The sequence below is a fragment of the Pyxicephalus adspersus genome, chromosome 4, assembly GCF_032062135.1.
Source record: "Pyxicephalus adspersus chromosome 4, UCB_Pads_2.0, whole genome shotgun sequence".
Lineage (NCBI taxonomy): Eukaryota > Metazoa > Chordata > Amphibia > Anura > Pyxicephalidae > Pyxicephalus > Pyxicephalus adspersus.
The window spans coordinates 62,535,276-62,554,905 of record NC_092861.1 but is presented as its reverse complement, the minus strand read 5'-3'; the positions used below and the strand labels follow the sequence as shown (position 1 = coordinate 62,554,905).

The window sequence follows — 19,630 nt, the reverse complement described above, 5'->3', positions numbered from 1 at the left end:
CCTTTAGCCGTGCAGCCTGATGTATTTTTCACATCTCTAGCACCACTCTGTGAGGCTGTGCACAGCTGAAAGGTATTTCAGAGGCATTTAGCTCCTGTCTCAGTCCGGCACTGCCATTGGCTGCTGGGTCCTTATAGCCTCTCTGCTCTCAGCCACCAGTGCCTGTTGTAGCCTATAGCTGGGCTAAACTGTGCTGAAGTGTGGTTACATCGCTTGCGCAGTAAGTCCCGGGGCAAACCGAGTGCTGGGAGATGCAACCAGTCTCCCAAGGCTGAGCGGGGGCTTGCTATAGGTGAAGACTGCGTTGTTTGATTGGGGGACTGGTGTCTGGAGAGGAGTGCAGCTGATCAGGGCCTTACACTATGTTTATTATTTTGAAATGATTAAATTTCCAATTACATTAAAAAGTGACTTTTATTCTCCTTTAAATGAAGTCTATAAAACATAACAGAAAATTTTTGCATGTGGACATCACACTATGTAACTAAGTAATATTACAGGTTCAGCAACTTTTTTTGTGAACTAATATTTTGCCACAGTTAGAACTAAATAAGGCTAAGCAATGGTCTAAGTTTCCTACCAAGCAAAGATAATTGAAAGAATAGGATGAGATGAGTGTAATGTGATAATAAAAATGAATGCTGTCCAGCTGCCTTTGTTGAAACCAAGAGCTTTGTTGGAATATCTTTCTGTGCAAACCACAAATAAAAGAGGTAGCTTTTTTAAAAGCTCCACCTTGTTCATGGTACTATATCTTTTCAGAAAAAAAACACACATTGGGGATAGGTAACAGTCAGCTTTATATTTGTGGCTACCAAGTGAAGGATATTTATTATACTGATAAAAACTGAAAAGCCAGACAACTAGCCTTCTTAGAGGAAAAAGTAAGTAATGTCAGCCTACGTATTTCCCTTGGATTCAATTGATCAATTGATTGACAATATTTTTGATTGAATAAAAGATTGTAATAATCAAAATATCGAAAACAATACAGTCAGGGTGCAATCATACATGGAATTGCGACAGCGCATAACACACTACATTACAATCCCCCCAAACATACTGGCAAATAAATACATACATCCTTCCATACTGCGGCATTGTACCGCAAACAACCCCAACAGATTGTTAAACGATACTTTAAACACCATCATCTTAAACTGTCCCTAAGAGCTCTAAATGATTAGTACAATAACACTACTCGATCCCCAATTTAGATTTCCCAAAGATTTTCTTACAGTAGAGATAAATAGAAAAAAAAAAAAAAAAGAATGTTGATGTTTCCTGCTAGCCTTCTATCCTAGACAGAAGCCAAAAGTACTTCGAATAATACAATGAATAATGTGCTATAACCAATCAGTGATACCTTTACTAAATCAAGGTTACTAGAAGGTGGATTTAGATTAGTTTCTGTTAGTACTATAAATACAATTAGTACTTAAAATACAATTGTTACAATTGTGTACAAAATAAAATTATTTTGATCAGTATGAAAGCAGTTTACAGGAAATTCAACATAGGCAGAGGGAACTGGGGAATGCCTTAGATTTAGACAAGCTTTACAGATGTTTACAGGCCAGTAAATTGCATTAATAGATTTAAATTGCCTTTAGTGGAACAAAAGATAATTAGGATAATACACTAATCTTTTTCTACAAACAACTGACTTCCTGTTCAATAATTCTATTACGGACAATGGAATCATCTGGGTGCTTTTAACAATATATCTAATACTTTAAACAGAGCAAAATACCAGAATCTCAAAAACTTTTGGAGTTTATGATATCCCACATATGACAGGGCCAAGAGGAATTCCAATTTATGTAGTAAGTACAGTGCTCTCCACTAAGATATGCTGTTTTAAGTTCTTATTTGATGTATGTTGTTTCTGGAGACTGTTTAAAAAAGTAAAACACGCAGCTGAGAGCTCCTATCTGATAATGACCTAAAGAACAAAGTAGTCAAATAGCAATTAACCTTCTTTAGCTTAAAATGTCAGAAAACATAACAAAAGGCTTCCTATAACACTATTGCCCATAGTGCAAGTTCTTAAAACCACTGTCACAAGTAAATAATACATATATATATATATAAATAGATAGATATGTATATACTGTAGATGTATAGTTATAATTTGAAACAGGTTTAAGAAGTTTTGAGGAAAGATAAGAAGAATGGAGAAATTGATTGTTAGGATTTTATTTGTAATCTTTGCCCTTTTTTAGAAATAGGAAGAGATGGGATTTTTTTGGAGGGGGCATGTAAGGAACTTACCCGCCCTGCGAGCCTGCGGTGTCCCTGGGGTTCCCAGCCACAGAGGGAGACCCCTCAGTAGCAAGCAGCATAACCAAGGCTGCTCCTCTGCTCACAGCTTGTCTGTCTCTGCAGGCGGAGGGATCCGCCCTGGACTAATTACTGATCAGCCAGGCAGCAGCCCTTGCATCCCTTTGAATGTGGTTCCTGCTCCCAGCACTGTGCAAGTGCAAAGTAGTGCACGTCCTAGGGATACTGTGGGAAGAGGTGCGCGTGTTACCATGCGTCCCTCTTGTACCCCCCGAGGGCGTGGCACTCGGCTGCTTCGCCCCAGGGCGGGACATAGATAGTTTGAATTCCCTGCGGCCAATCAGCTGCAGGGGATTTACTCAGTCTCCCATCAGACAGTGCCAGGTGGCGCAAGGTGATTGGTCATCCTGGCTATTTAAGGAGAGCCTGTCCATCACCCCATTGCCCGCTATAGCCTCTGTTACCACAGTGTGCTTGGGTGTGTCTTTGTGTGTTTAAAACTTCTGCTTGTCATCTCCTCAGTGACCCGGTCTGAACCTAACTCTGATTGAACTCTGCCAGCCCTGACCTCGGATTGTTATTGACCATTCTGCCTGCTGCCTGCCCTGACCTCGGATTGTTACTGACCTGCTTTTGCCTTATCCTTCTGTACCTTGCTTGATTGGACTTAACCCTTGCTGTGCTGTACCAGTCTGAATAAACCTTATTCAAGGATATCTGGAGTCGGTAGTGGTTTGTGTGCCCAGGCGCATTACAGGGTATAGTGAGACTGTGGTAAAGCACATTTTTATTCAAATGGAGATAGGATTAAACCTTTGTCAGATCATATTCTGACTGTGTGTTCTGTGCCCTTATGCCCCAGAAACATCTGCACACCAACGGGGTCATGGGCTTGATAGAAGTTTCTTACTATTTTTACCTACATAAAAAAAATTGCTGCACATGACTTATTTCATGTAAAAACTTATTGATACTTTTAAAGATTTTGGTTAGTTTTATTTTAGATACCTTAATCTGTGATCTGCAATTTGATTGAAAAAATCTCCAGATTAAGACAAAGAATAAGGTGCTGTAAATCTGGTGGCCTTCATTGCATGGACATGAAGGTAAAAGAAAGTTATTTTTAAATCTTTAACTTCACCTTGTCCTTTTTCATGAAATATTGTGATTGACAGAGATAGTAGATTGTGATTGACATGATCAGCATTTGCAGAAGCTTAAGTGGCAGCTGATGCCAGAAGATATTTTTACAGGGTTTCAAGCAAGGTTTGTTTTGTTAAAATGTAGTAGTACTTTGTTACTTTTTCAGGTTTGTGAGGCTTTGCAAAGAATGTAATACTCTAAAAGCTGTTTCTTCTTGTTTTTTTTTTTTTTATTAGTCACTAAATGAAAAAGACAATTGTCATTTAAACTGTTATTGTAAAACGCATATATTTAATGTGTACATTTATTTATTTTTTTCTAGTATTAAAGTAACTTAAAAGATAGCTAAGAACATAAAAGCCACAAAACACGAATCAACATAAACGTGGGAGGCGAATCCTTGGCAGTCACCGATAAGTATATGCTCGTCACAAAACGTTATTATATATTCTATTATGATTTTTTATCACATTGTATGTGTACACAAGAAAATGAAAATAAATTATAAGATTTGCAGTCTAAAATCCATAGCCATGTAATGAGAAGATCAAAATATGAAATGCAGCAGGCAAAGGGTTGGGTAATTCAACTCCCTGCTATTTTTTAAGAAATGAAAAAAGATAGTGTTTCCACCTCCTGAGACTCGGCTACACAAATGATGTTCAGTTGCACTACTGCAGGATTGGGTCCAATCAATTGCTACACTGTAAGATCATGATGTGATGAATTGTGTATTATTGCACAAAGCTGCAATTGGGTGTTATTAATCATGATGCTATGTTCCCACAAGTGTAGGTGAGCTCTGAATCTACTCAGCAAAGAAGAAAAAGTGACAATTTTTTAAATCAATTTATAACCAGCTAAAGATACACATGGGAGTGGCAATAACCTACAAATGCACAGAACATATTCTCTAATACTCAGTTTCGCTAGCTAGTATAAGGGGCTTAAAGTAGAACTCTAGACACCTTTAGAAAAAGTTTTATATTGAGTATGAAAAAGTTAGTGCCACTCTGGTTTTTTGTGCTGTCTGTGGGTATTATTTTTTTTACTAAGATTTCTCTTCATATCTTTGTTTTATTATTGGATGTATGTATGTATGTTTGAGTGCATATATGGTAAAAAGGAGTAGGAGTCACATATGTTACAGGTGCCTCTGTAAATACAATTACTAAAATTACTACTCAAAACTATTGGAATATATATATATATATATATATATATATATATATCCTGAAAAATAGATTGCCAGGAGGTTGCCTTAGGCCTCCTAAACAAGTTAGTCTTTTATATAGGGACCAAACTAGTTCAAGACATTCCTTAGTCTGCTTTGTTTTCGAATGCTGCGGATTTTCATTTATGCTTATGTGGTTATATTAATATAGGGTACAAGTGTTTTATAGGACAGTATTACCAAATATAATCTTTCGCCCATCATGATGGAAGCTGTCCTGCTTGGCTCCTTAGCTGTCTTGTATGGCATTTAAAATGAGCAAATCTACTTGCTTGAAGGGAGCTTTACTTGTATCAAGTACACATGCTGGTAGCTGCTCAGTCAGTTGGGATTAATGGTTCACTCCTAATCTCCATAGACATCAAGATGAGTATCCATATAAGATGCTCTGACAATCTCAAGTGATTCCTCTGTGACACAGCAAACTTTTCCTGGATCATTAGAACCACTTATTCAAATTGCCATTCATGTGTCCAGAAAGCCCATGGAGCTTTATTGTTGCTATGTGCACTTGCAAATGTGCATGTTTGCCATTCATTTCCATACATAATGTCACAGAGACAGATGGGTAAACACAAGTCTTGTTCAAAAGCTCAGCTCACATCTCCTAGTCACATGCCAGTACAACATCTGCAGCACAATATATTATCATATATGCAAGGTCATTCATTATTTCGCTTCCGCTCTTCTCCAAAAAGCCTACTAGCATCATTAAACATGAAGACTGCCAACTTTGGTTTAAAACAATATTTTACAGTTTAAATAAAAGGAATCATGAGACTGCAGTAAGTGCAGCAGAGTTACAATAGAAACTGTAAAATAAAATAAAATTAAACTATAATTTAGAAGACACCGATGGCATATTTAATATGGCAAATTATAACCTTTGGCAATGAATAGGCAACTACTTTTATTAGTTCTAAGTTTAATAAACTGAGGAAAGATGGTAGTAAATTCATTACTGGTCATCAGATCTACACCGGCTGACTTTATTTTCTAAAACACTTGGTCCCCTAAACAAATGTTTTGTTCCTCATTTAATGTGGAAGATTTGGATTATAGATGGTACCCTTGGCTAACTTTAGTTATTACAGATGCAAGCTTCCAGGACCCATTCCATCTCTTTTTGTTCAACATTATACTTTTCACTTTACATCTTAGGCTTTTTACAACAAGTTCCTTTGTACAATGTTCCAGCGGCAGCTCCATACAATTGTTTAGAGTGCTGATTGTGGCAGTTGTGAACCATCCTTGTGCCACATGCCTCCATTGGTAATTTGTGTGACAGGGTAGCAATCCAGGGACCCAGTTTTCCTTTAATACCTAAAACTGCATAGACAAGACCAAGGACCAAATAATGTAATGAAAGCTGTCAATTTAAAAGGCTTAAGAAACATCTTTGAAGTTACATACATTTTTAAAAATGTTTAATGGATTTCAGTAATTGAATTTAGTTACACCCTATAGCCTTGTTTTCACTTGTTTACTGGGCAATTAACTGGGTGTCTTTTTACAGCCTTTCAGCTGGCCATCAGCACTAGGGCATTTGATGAGCATTTGTCAAAAACTTGTATCACTGCTTCCTGCAATGTCAAGCTGTGGCAGTATTGGGTAAGCACTAACCTTACCGCTTCATAGCCTCCAGTGACCCACCAGTGATAGCAAGCTCTAAAAAGATCTCTTTTTAGTTCTAAATTCCTTCAGTTCCAGTTCCATGCATCAGCTTTAAGAATTATATGTAGAACTAGATGTTTGGTATTACCTCCCACAGCTACAAGGTATACATTGTTGGCAGCAAACCCTTAGTGATGAAATGCTAATCAAATATAAAATCACCAATGTGATCAGGGTCCAAGTTCACGTGTCCTTTCAGCTTTTACTGCCAAACCTTCCTTCACCAATATTCACCAAAATCCCTGATATTCCTTCTATGAAAACAATCAGACCAGTTTGCTGGAATCAAATTCAGTCTACCATTCTTGATCTTGCTTTCAAAGTATATTTACTATTATAACCCAAATGTAAAAATGTGCCCAGGCATTTATTAACTATTAATACTTTTTAATTTTAGTTTACAGAACATGCATGGGGTGGTTTAAAAGTATGGGGTTTATGGCATGGGGGAACCATCCGATATGACAGCCTTACCTTGTGTCTATACTATGTTTGTGTTTTTTGTAGTGCTGGTATGTTACAGTAACTTGTCACTAATGAAATACTGGAGCTGTCATTGTTAATCTCCTGGCTATTATGGTAAATCTAATGCTTCACTATTTTCCTAATGGCTGACCTGGAACAAGTATGCCACTAAGAACAGTCTGATAAAAAGAGAACACATTACCTGCATGCTTGTTCTGGGTAAGAGGCCTAAATCTGAACTCCGGGCAGTTTTTATTACTACTTTTTCATGCCGCCCCCTATAATAAGAGCCTATTGCTCATTTAGTCTAAGGGGTTGTAAAGTAGAGGAATAATTAAATGAATAATTTTCCTAACTCTTATCCAATCTGCTCCAGCCTGTGTTGTGTTAATACCATTCTTTCTATATTTTTACTTGATTTTCTGGACCCTCGTTACCAAGAGGTTGTTAGTAAGAGACAGCAATATTGAATGGATTGTATCTTTGAGTTTTAATATTCCATAGCCAGTGCAAGTATATACTTAGGACACAGTGGTGACAGGGCAACAATTGGCAATGCCTTTATAGCTGGTTGGATGGTCATTGGGGAGTGGAAGGATGCAGGGGGTGCAGCATTTCATGTAGCATGATACATCTTGAGAGACGCTTGGGTGGCACACTATATGCACTCTGCTGTACCCCTGACTATTCTGCTGTTATTGACTCTTCCCTAATGGCTTAAGGGTATGAAGTTGCAGCAACTTGTCATTGGTAGTAGGACACTCAAACAGTAACATGTCAGCTTCATTGTGTCAATAGTTGGTGCCTTTTTACATTACCATTAATGTAAAAGGCCACCATACTGTCCACACATTTCTCCATTCACTACAAATGTGAAAGAGAGTGGGTGCTATGGGGTGTCTTGTTTAAAATGCCAAGATGGCATTGGCCTTTAAAGTAGAGAGATAACTATCAAACTGGCAGGTAACTTATTCACAAAAAATCTTTGTATTTGTAATGTGAAGATTACTCATTACATGCAGTCACACCAGCTGAAAATAATTTCCAATAAAAAATGCCAAAACTGTATTTCTTTATTTAGCTCAAGGTTGCATTCTTCTGAGTGTAGAGGCTTGCAGTTTTTGGTTTATGTTCTTCTATTACTGGTAGTTAAATAAAACCTGCCATAAGAATAGGTTTCTACGTTTTAATCGCATAATTCTGAACATATTGTTTGGCTGTCACAGAAATATCAGCATGCTTGTTTTTTAGGTCTATGACTGTGAAATATTTAGGTCAGATTCAGCCAGGCAGCAAGCATTTCCACAAAGGAACGAGTAATAGCAGCCCCAAGTTTCTCTAGATACAGCTGTGTTTTCACTTCAGGATGATGACATCACAAAAGTAATTGGCTAAAACCTGAAAATCAAGAGAAATGAATTTAGAATGTGATTTCAACGACCATGGACACTAGATGGCAGCAGTGTCACATTTTTTTTCTTTCCAGATTTTTTTTCTTTTTTTTTTTTATTAAAGACTGCAATCACCTCTGTTGCACTCACAACCGTATAGCAAAGTCAGCTTCCTCCAATTTCCATTTTCTTTATTAATCCTATTCAAATACAGAATATGATCTCCTTGCTCCTCCACACTGAGAGCCTACAGGATCAGTTGGAAACTTGTTTGAACAATTAATATGTATTTCCTCTGATCACAAGCTCCTTAAGGAAGGAGATTCTCAAGCTTTAACCCTTTGCTAGCCAAACGCCAACCACTTATAGTACTGGACCTTTTTTTCCCATCAGTTCTGCTATAACACCAAATAATGGTACCTTTTTACAACCTGATTCTAAAAATATTCAACACAGAACACAGTGCGATCATTATCCCTGGTGTCCAAGATAAATACAATAGTTCAAAGACTGCAGAGAAAGTCACAGATAAATCTCCATCTGTGATAGTGCAATGATTTGAAAGCTCTTAATAGCAGATAATCTGCTGGGCTACGAGTCATTACAGATGACACTGCCATCAGCATCCATCCTTTCTCAAGGAGACATCAGCTCTTTGCTTCTGAACACATAAAGGGGGTCAATCTGTCCTGATCAAGAACTGCAAATGAACTACTGGGACTCTTAGCAGAGTACCAAGGCTTTTTTTCACCCTTCTACATCCATCATCTCTTTTGAAGTTAGCACCATACATAGCAGTGATCACTTTAATTAAGATTCATTGTGTCATGCCAGTCTGTTAGGAGCTGAGATCACTGCAATAATGATCAGCAAATGCACGATCGTACCAAATGGATGCCTAGTAACAGCATTACAGCTGCTAACACGAAATCTTACAATACTCTTTCCTAGACGTGTCTGCTATCCTTTGCAAACCTCTGATTTTTTTATTCTTCTCATCAGCCACACATACAGACCTTGCAGAGAGATAGAATGTAGCAGACAGGGGGGATCTTGCCGAAAGTTCATTGAAAGTTTAACTCTTGCCAGTGATCTTACATACACCTATTGGCAGCAGTGCGCATGTGAATGCTGGATCTGACTGTGATGATGTGTGAATAGCTGTGCCAGGCATCCTGCTGGTACAAGGCTGGGCATTCCAGTAGAAGAGAGATGTGATGGAAGGAGAAGGGTGGCAGGGAGGTCTCTGTGCAGTCTCTTTCCCCTCTTGGTGTTCATTGATGGTTGAGTCCAGCTCCTTCTGCTGCTAGCACTACATTGTGTCTGCTCTGATCTCTCTTCTTCAGCCAATCCTCCTTCTTCCTTTGCTGGATATCTGACTGCTTTCCTGTTCCTTGGTCGCTGTCTATTCAGCACCACTTGTGCTGCCCGGGATCTAGCAGCTCTACCCAGGATCTAGCTGCTCTTCCCAGGATCGAGCAGCTCTCCCCAGGATCAAGCAGATCTGCCCAGGATCTAGCAGCTTTGCCCAGGATCCAGCAGTTCTGCCAAGGATCCAGCAGCTCTGCCCAGGATCTAGCAGCTCTGCCCAGGATCCAGCAGTTCTGCCCAGGATCTAGCAGCTTTGCCCAGGATCTAGCTGCCAGTTTTATCCCTGCAGTGGCTCTGATCTTTGCATTATGACATGAGAGCCAACTCCAAGAGGCGTCCAACCTTTAAACTGGATCTCCATTCCATCATCTGGCTCCAAAGAACATTCTCTGTGATCAGACACAGTTCTTGGGTGAAATCTTGTTAAAACCCCCTATTTGCTTGGATGTGTGGAAAATACACAGACATGACTGCGCTGGGGAAATTGAAGTATCTGCTGTTGATGTGCGTAGGGTTTCTCACTGCAGCTAAGGGTAAGATTGATCTGATAGTTGTGTTCTTCCATGGTGTGGATGAGCTTGTTGTAGATGTGGGGTCAGAGCCCTCAAGTTGTACATTGGCACAGCATGCAGCAAGCTTACTTTTGTACTGTATGCACTAGAATTCAGCTTGGATGTTGGCAATGATACCATTCAATAGATGGAACAACACAAGCTGATTTGGAGATTTGGGAACTCCAGGGCAGTTTGAGGCTGGAGGAAATAGGTTATGAGCTGGTATTTCACATACTTGTTCAATGCAAGAATTCCCATTCCTGACAGATTTATTACAGGGATCAGGCTTGTGGTTAATGCAGCAATCCATCTCTATACCATGTACCATGCCTGCATAATGCTTATTGTAACAAGTTTCTGGTGCCATCATTAATTATTGCATGTCATCACTGCCTGTTCAGTGCCATTCCTGGCAATGTGATTATTGAGGAAGGAGCATTAGGACATTGTTCTATAACTGAACACAATATTCTTTGCCATTTATTTCCATGTCACTTGAAATAGTAAACTTTTGACATTTTCCTGGTCTTTTACTTCTTCATTTCTACAGAATTCTTCTAGATACTGTACTGGGGGGGAGGAGGGGGGTGCACACATTGGTTGTGGTATCTTTTGGGCTACAGTAGAAAATATCACAATTTAGAATACAATTTTCCATGATTTAAACATGTAATAAAGAAATAGTGTATAAAACTGTTGCATTGAGTCCTGCACATAGTTTTTTAATTGATAATGCTCTCAAAAATGTTCTCCAACATACCTATAGTTGAATAGACTCCCAACCTCATTTCATACAGACAGACCCGCTAAGTGCAAATGTATAGACACTTGGAGTTTGTCTCTTTCTTTCACTATATGGGACACAATTTTGTGTTTTATTGCCTGATCTAGGTCAAACAGCAAAGCAATTTGGGAGCTTGAAGGTTTGCTATCCAGTTCTTCCCAAAAGTGTTGTATGGCGCCCTTCCAATCACTCCCATACTATGTACACCTTTCTATGTCTCTGCATTGGTTACCTCTCTGGTACTCAGCACCTTTTTTTAGGAATGACTCTGAAGTCTGTTTAAAAGGCTCTATGCCTGTCATTTTTAACATGCTTGCTTTAGTAGTAGCCAAACATTGCAAGTTTTTCAACTATACAATTGACAATTTGTGCCTGGTCAAAATAAATAAATATATAGACGACACCTTGTTTACAGGATATTCTCTGAAGACGACCTTGCAATCTGATCTGGCAATAAAGAGGCTGGAGGAAGTGTGTGATGTTCTCTGTACAAGCTTTGAATAAATCTCCAGACTGAGCTATTCGTGTGCAGCCTGTAGATGCTATAACCAGGCTGTGTGTGGGCTTTCCTGTGCTCTCTCCCCCACACTCTCAGGTCCTCCACTTCTCTCTCCTATCCCCCTCTATACACACACACTGTCAGGTCCTCCACTTCTCCCTCTCTCTCTCTTATACAACCCATACACAAACATACTGTCAGGTCATCAACTTCTCTCCCCCCCCCCCCATACATACTGTCAGGTCCTCCACTTCTCTCTTTCCTTCTCTTTCTTTCCCTCTCTCCTACTTCCCTATTTCAGGTCCTCCAATTCCCCCACACACTCCTATGTCCTCCTCTTCTCACTTCTCACTCTTCCCCTCCTCTCTTTCCCTCTACCTGTTTTTCTTACCTATTTCTCTCTCCCCTTCTCTCCTTTAACCCCCCTCAACAAACTGGGCTTGCTCAGACCCCCGGTAATATCAGGCATTAAAAACGCTCAAAGAAGCTTGTAATAAATAAATAACATTGGAGTGAATCTATTCAATGTACAGGTGGTAAGAGATGGGAATGCTATCTAGCAGTAAAGTAGATGCTCCATGTAGCTTCTATGATCAGTTTGCTGCCTTTGGAGCCTCTATTGACTTTAATATAAACATGATTTTAAATGCTTAGCTCCTAGGCAGGAGTCTATTTCCAGGGTGTTTTCAGGACTTTTTGATGCCTGGATATTGCCCCAGTGCTCAAGCCAGAAAGTCTTCCGTGACAACTCCTCTGCCCCTATAGAGTGACCAACATAGCCGCATGGTTGGAGACAACCATCAATTTAATGTATTTCCATTTTGCCAACAAAAGGTGAATGAGGCATTATTTTTGTAGTGGTTTGGTTGAAGGAGTATTTGGAGTCAGACATCCTAGGTTTGCCAGATACATTGGTAGGTTGCATGAGGGACAACAGACAGCCAGGTGCATTGGCAGGGTAGATAAGAATCTAAGGGTAGCACAGTGGCTCAGAAGTTAGCACTCTGGCTTTTGCAGCACTAGGTCCCATGTTCAAATCTCGGCCAGGACACTATTTGCATGGAGTTTGCAGGTTTTCCCTGTGTTTGCGTAGGTTTCCTTCGGGTAGTCCAGTTTCCTCCCACATTCCACAAACATGCAGTTAGGTTAATTGTCTTCCCCCCCAAAAGAAATTGTCCTTAGACTATATTAAAGACATATGACTGTGGTAGCAACTTTAGATTCTGAGCCCCTTTAAAGGACAGCTAGTCTTTGGACTTTGTAAAGCACTGCTTTATATGTTGGCGATATAAAAATACTGTGTAATATTAATAATATTAGATAAGATGAGAATCTAAGGGTAACCAAGGGCATTGGTAGCCCAGATGAGGAACAAAGAGCAGCCAAGTACATTGGTAGCCCAGATGAGGTAAGAAAGGCAGCCAGGTGCATTGTTGGGCAAATGAGAAACAAGCCGGGTACATTACAATACATAATAAGTTTACTTACATCATGAAGTGTTGGTGCTATAGTTTGGCTTAAAGTAAACTAAAAAAAAAAAACAAAAAAAAAATCAGATACCATGTGGTGAGGTTAAAAAGACAGCAAGGTGCATTGGTAGGCCAGAGATTGGTGTAATCTCGGTGGATCTGCGGATGGGGGCTTGTTTAGTATACGGTAGCCCTCTTTAATAGGGAGGTCATCAGATATCCACCCACATCCTGGGGAATGAGTACAGGGCACATGGTACCCCTCACCCATTCTCATAAAGGGTTAAAACAGTCCTATAAATAAACATTCCCCACTCTCAAGTCATCCACTTCACCAGCCCGCACACTCTCAGGTTCCCCTTCTCTCTCTTTCTCTCCATTCCCATTCAAAGTGGGGTATATTTCACAGCTTGTCATGCGAGCTGTAAGCTTTCAAGGAATTTATCTAAAACAACCTAATTTCCTCTATCCTGTTCTCTCCATCCCAGGATTCCCCTATAGCAAATGTATTTGAACATTCAATTACTTGCCAATGATTGGTGACTTTATCCTACGTGGCACAGCAGCCTTAATAAAGTGATTTAAAAGAGCTGACAGTTTAGCTCCAAACCTCAAATTGCACATTCAGGAGCCCTGTACAGTGACAAAGAAGAGCATCATGTAACTCATGGGGACATGTGACCAGATGAAAATAATGTGATATGGCTGCTTCCCAGAGAATGCCCGCTTTTATGGGGTCTTAATATTCAATAACATTTCACCTTGACAGCTGTAAGATATGTAACATATATATATATTAGATTGTTAAATAGATTATTATAGCTATTACTATAATAATATATTAATATATATGTATATCCAGGCCATCGATCAATCTGTCTGAATTAGGCATCTCTGTCTGAATTTATTAGTTTCTGTATCTATTTCTGTAGCTAGGAATCAGACACCTTCTCACCCCTGGTCTCACTTTGGTAAGCTGGAGTTCTTATTGAAACATCTGCTTTCTGTATTCTTACATTGAGCTTTACCAAAGTAAGAACCGTTTACTATTTTACGTCGGCTCCTCCATGTAACTTGATCTGAATATCTTAAAGCTGTATTGCTCAATGGTGAAGGTTCTTGTGGATTTTACTGACTGACTTGATTTAAAAAAAAAAATAAAAAAAATGATCCCAATCTGCTTTTATAGAAGACAAACGCAGTAAAAAGGGAACTTGCTGCAAATCAGATACTGTGAGATTGCATGATCTTCTATGTAGGTTTTGGTATTAATCTTAACATAGTTTAATACAGCTAGACTTAATGGATCTGGCACTTGGCATTTACACATTTTGCATTCCTAAGCTGAAGTGCATATTAAATTTAAAAGTCTCCATACTCCAGTGGCTTTGCATTCAGATGGATCAGTGTATATATATTGTACATGCTGCATAGTGCATTTCATTCTGAGAATACAGCATTTTTATCGTCTCCCCTGCTTCTGCATAACGCATACATGACTCAATATTATCGATTCTTTAGAGAGTACAGGTTACTACTTGACCTCACAATATGTACTGTATTGTTTCCACTGACATCTTCATAAAAGCCTTACCTACAAGAACAGGGATATATTTATTGCAAGAAGAAAACAGAATATATAAATCTGCTGTATCTGAAAAAATGGTAACTATGGTAATGTTAGATGCTGAGTTTAATCCTTAAAATATCGAAATCCATCATTAAAGAGGAACTCTGTTAAAACAGTAGCGACACAGCATAACTATGATACAGTAAGTCTCCCTGGGAAGACACACACAATTGTATTTATGAAGCCAATGCTAAAGGTACTCAGAATATACAAGGTGCAGTATTCTGTTTAGAATAAAGGATTAAGTGAACTGACCCCGATAATACCAGCTTCAGTGACATTACTTGGGTAATACATTTTACACATCCTTATTATTGCTATTTGCCGTTTCCTAAAGTGGAACTTTTGTTTAAAAAAAAATGACATTTTATAAGTGACAGAGCCATCAATCCCTCCGCAATCCTAGTCCAGTCTGTGCCGCACTGTTCCATCTTCCTTCTTCTTCCTGCACAACGGGCACCGACATCTTCTTCCTTCTTCTGCTGACATCACTTAATCTCGCATTGCGCAAGCATGATATCCAGTGATGTGCCTTCCTGTAAATGTAAAAATCAAATGTGCTGATCTCACTGCACTTGCTCGCTCTTTTTATTTTTCACAAAAGCCCCTTTCACGAATGGCTGAGATCTCAGAAGGAGCAGGCCACAGCCTGGTATACATGAAGTATGTATCCCAGGAGGCTGTGGGTTTCCCATTCAGTCTTTACCCAACCTTTTATATAATGTAACATATATGGTGACAGGTCCACTTTAAATATTATGCCTGGTATTAGTTATGAGGATCCCATACCTCTTTGAGTTAGTCATCTAAAAAAGAAAACTGCATGCATAATTATGTACAGTACATATTTTTTCTGTCTTTCATTGTGTCCTAGTTGATGAGGTTTTCTAACCATTAGGTGATTTCCTATTCCTTACCATGTAAATATTGCTGTTAGTATGTCTACTGTAATGTATTAGCTGGGCACGGACACAAACCTAGAACAGTTACATGAACTATGTGCTAGTGTTGCTTTCTGTTTAGTGCTTTCAGTAACTCTCTATTGTAAATCAGATGCTCCAGTACTTCTTTACACTTCACATATTATATTTGCTCAATTATTTAATAATAATGTACATATATGCATAAACTCATGTTAGAGTACAGTGCAGGGAAGTCTGTGTTCATTAAAGCAGTGGTACCATACCTAGATTGTAAAGGGTGCATTTACATTTTTTAATATCTATCCAGTACTCACTCATTTCTAAATAATCCAATAATTCAAAGATCATTTTCAAGTCCCTTGTTCTTTGTCCATATAGAAAAAACGGGTTCATGTTTTCTCCCAACAGCCTATATTTTACCGGAAGGAAAAAAAAATCCCTGTTTTGATAATATAGAGGACAAAGGAACACTACCTTCCAGTTTAATTTACAGTTCTAGGTTCTAGACATTGGTCACTGGGGGCTGTATAACTGCCTTTTGGGAGGAAGTGAAGTCATATGCTCTTCTGGACCCAGGTAGTTTTTACATTTTTTGCCCTCACCTTGCTCAACTGCATTTTTGTCTGCATCTAGAAGAGGAAATCCATAATATTCTACAATACATATAAAAGGTTGTGGGATGATCTCAAAAACTTAACAAGTTCATAGAAACCATTCTAAGTCTTACATGTCTTCCAGAAAAATTAATATTTTACATTTTCCTTTCCTAGAGGTTTGTATTTTATTTTTAAAGGTCAGTTAGTATTCACAAAATATGAAAGAAGCTGACAGGTCTACCTAATATTCATTTTTAAGTGGCAAAACGTATTTTTAATAGCTAATTGAGAAGAAAAAGTTTTACGGCTCAAATGCTATGAGCAATACGGTTGGCTAATTTGAAAAGTGAGGCCTTTCATTTGTAAGCATGCCAGATTGCATTGGTGAAATTTGCCCAGTGAAAAATAGGTTATTTTGCCAAGTAAAATGTATAATGCAACATATGCTGGGTGAATCTTGTGAAATAGAATCTTGGCAAGTTGAATATCTTGCAGATCATAAAAGTAGTGTTTCTCACTATAATTTGCAAATGGCTTGAGGGTAAATTATTTTTTATTATAAAAAGTCTTCACAGATGTAATAAGGCTTTGGCTGTGACCTTTTCTGCCAAAAACTCTTTTGTATCTTATTGCCCTTTGGGGGTTAGAACTGCAGGGGCCCATTATATGATAGAAAAAGTACTACCACCAGCCTGAAAAAAATAGAAAAAAATGCTTATATCTGTTCTTGTCTCACCACTGCCCACAGTTATTTCCACTAGTGTAGACAAGATTCCTATGTGTGTGTCTGGGATTCTAAATCTTTTTGTTAACACCACTATTGGAATATTAGCCAATATGTGCAATCACAGATTGCTAGAATATTAGGTTATAAGTGACATATTGGAATGTGCAGGCACTGACTATCAAACCAAACACAGTGAAAAGTATACCATCAATTTGTCAGATTACCTAAAGATGAAGAACTAAATAAACATCCATAGTACTCACAATGTGTAAAAAAATTATACATGGCATTAATACAAAATAAAATCTACTAACATGTTAAAACTAAATTCATATTAATGTCCAAGTTTTCAAATCATTTTAGGAAGTTGAGCAACGCCAGGAAAGTTTTTAGTGCTGGTAGCTGTCAAAATACACATATTGATTGAGTGAATATTCTATTCCAGACATGATGTTGGTGACTTTTCATAGAGTCTAGAAAAGCTCTTTTCCCCAAGAGGCAATCTGTCAATGTATTAGACATGTATATTGTATTTTCTTTAGCTGCTGGACTTTGCAAGAGTGAAACAATTTTATATTCATGAAGTGTGTACATAGATTCCTGGTTGAATGGATTGCTATTAATATGACTAGATGTTTCAGAACTTACTGAAGAAGGCTGGGGACAGGTTATACATGAAAGGGTTTACTGTATAATATGGTTGTGCACATTAAATACAAAAGCATATATGGCATTATGATAAGGGAGGGATAATATTTTGATACACAAGGCTTTACATTGTTTTCATTTGAGACATTTTCAATTGGTTATCCCTCCCTAAGAAAAAATACTATGTTTAGGAGCTTTGCAAATAACTCAACGGGATCTATCTATAAAGCAGGAAATCCAACATTCCCTGGTGGGAATCATTACCAGTTTTGAAACTATTAGGCCTGGAACATTATCACAAGGGAATGTTTGAGGGATTGTCAGATTCCCTGTTTCATAAATAAAGCCTCAGTTGTTTACTTGCAACCTTGTTTTATCTAGTCACAGGAAGCAATGTAACAACCCCATCAGTAAGAGCAAATGGTAAATAAATGGTAAATGTACAAATAAATAAATGGTAAATTTACCTCTCATCTACACTGGCAATTTTTTACTGGCCAGAAAACAAACAGGGCACTTACTATGTCTGTTTCTTTATTGTTATTACTATTTGTTATATATTATTGTTACTAATATTAATAATATTATTAATAAAAAAATCTTTTCAAGATATCCACTGAAAGCAGTCTTGTCAGGTAGCACAGAACTGTCCAATTTCTATGTCAACCTCTTTCTTAGTTTACAAACATTCTTTAGCTTATTATACATACTTATTCACAGAGCTATAGATATAAGCTTTTTTAGCAGCTCATTCCTATACCCTGAAAATATTTTAAAGGTTCTAGTGATATTTCTGATAATATTATGATTAGAATTTAATTTCTAATGATATCATGAAGATAATCAATTATTCTGAGGCTGGAGCTGGAAGACACTTACCTGTATAGCTGGAAATCTGTCGATCCTTCTGCAATCTTATTCCAGCAGATCCTGTGCCATCCAGTCTTCCTTCTTAATCCTGACACGGACTAGTTACTAGATGCCACCATCGTTTTCTGGGTTCTTCCTTCTTCTTACATTGCCCAATCTCCCACTGTGCAAGCATGAGATGGGGTGATGCACTTTCCTGTAAATGCAAGGGTTAGTCACCTTTTATTATATTGTAAAACATTTGGTGATAGGTCTGCTTTACAACAACTCGACTAATAGCGAATCAAGTTACTACTTAGAAAAATGTCAGTGACTATATCCACTTTTATTGGATGCCTTCAAAACCTGTAACAGGTATAGTGGTGATTGTATCTTGTGCAAAGTGACCAATCAAATTATTTTTTTTTCCAAATATGCATTGTAACAAGACATTTACTTGTTACTATGCTAGATATGTATATAAGCCTTGTGCTTTATTTGTTCACATACTTTCATATTGTATTAGATACTAACTGATTTTGTAACCACATTAAAAGGCATTCACACAGAAGTTTATTTGGATTCTATTAGAGCAGCCAAAGACACAGCCAACTGCCAGACACTGCAAACATTGTCTGTGAACACAGGATCCACAGCAGAGTGTAATGTATGCCTGACAACACCTATGAAAACCACCTCATTAGGCTCTCTCATTTGTTTCAATGCTGGAGCATAGAGATAGAAAGAGATCAACAGGTGCACAAACCTGTAAACAAACCTTTAACGACTAAAAAGGCATCCAAACCAGCTCTTAAAGTTCACTACATTAGAAAACATGAAGAAAAAAATCCTATGCAGCCAGGTAATGTGTGGTCTAATAAAACATTTTTATAATAAAACTCTTTCCCAGAATATCTTTAGAAAATGTAGCTTAGCTCATTGTATATATCACTTTCATGTTCATTGGTGATATTTCTTTCCATGAAACTTTTGACTCTATCAAAAAACTTACTTTACAATAATTATATTATACACATTGTTTAATTATTTAATTAGACCAATATACTATGCATGATCTGATTTTTAAACATTAATTTTGCATATATTCATACTTGGTAAAAAGGATGATTTTGGTTTTAGAATCTTATTAGAATACTTATTGTCATAAAAATCACACTGGCACAATAAAAGTAGTAAAGGTGGACTCAAGGACAGTCTGCATTCACATTATTCAGATGCAGTGTGCAATTAGATTTTCAATTGACCTAGTAATGGATTGTTGGTGATCTTATTACATGTAATTGCAGGCTGAATTCCTCATCAAAATAGGGTGTAATGTAGAAAATGGAATCCCTGATATGTGTTTAAATGTTGCATACTCTTGAGGAGA

General features: G+C 37.9%; 1 protein-coding gene and 1 long non-coding RNA gene across 2 annotated transcripts in view; one reads left to right on the top strand and one right to left on the bottom strand.

Moving 5' to 3' along the window:
* Window positions 1-7,858: 7,858 nt before the first annotated feature.
* LOC140328656 (uncharacterized) lies at window positions 7,859-9,434 on the bottom strand. Its single transcript, XR_011920323.1, has 2 exons — window positions 9,207-9,434; window positions 7,859-8,197 (listed from the first exon to the last, which is right to left on the bottom strand). It is a non-coding gene; the product is annotated as an uncharacterized lncRNA (long non-coding RNA).
* A 3-nt stretch (window positions 9,435-9,437) lies between these two features.
* CSMD1 (CUB and Sushi multiple domains 1) overlaps window positions 9,438-19,630 on the top strand; it is an 819,458-nt gene continuing 809,265 nt past the window's right edge. The window contains exon 1 of the mRNA XM_072408428.1: window positions 9,438-10,094. Within this exon, the coding sequence (XP_072264529.1) occupies window positions 10,007-10,094 (88 nt within the window). The 5' untranslated portion in view covers window positions 9,438-10,006. The remainder of the gene's footprint in view (window positions 10,095-19,630) is intronic.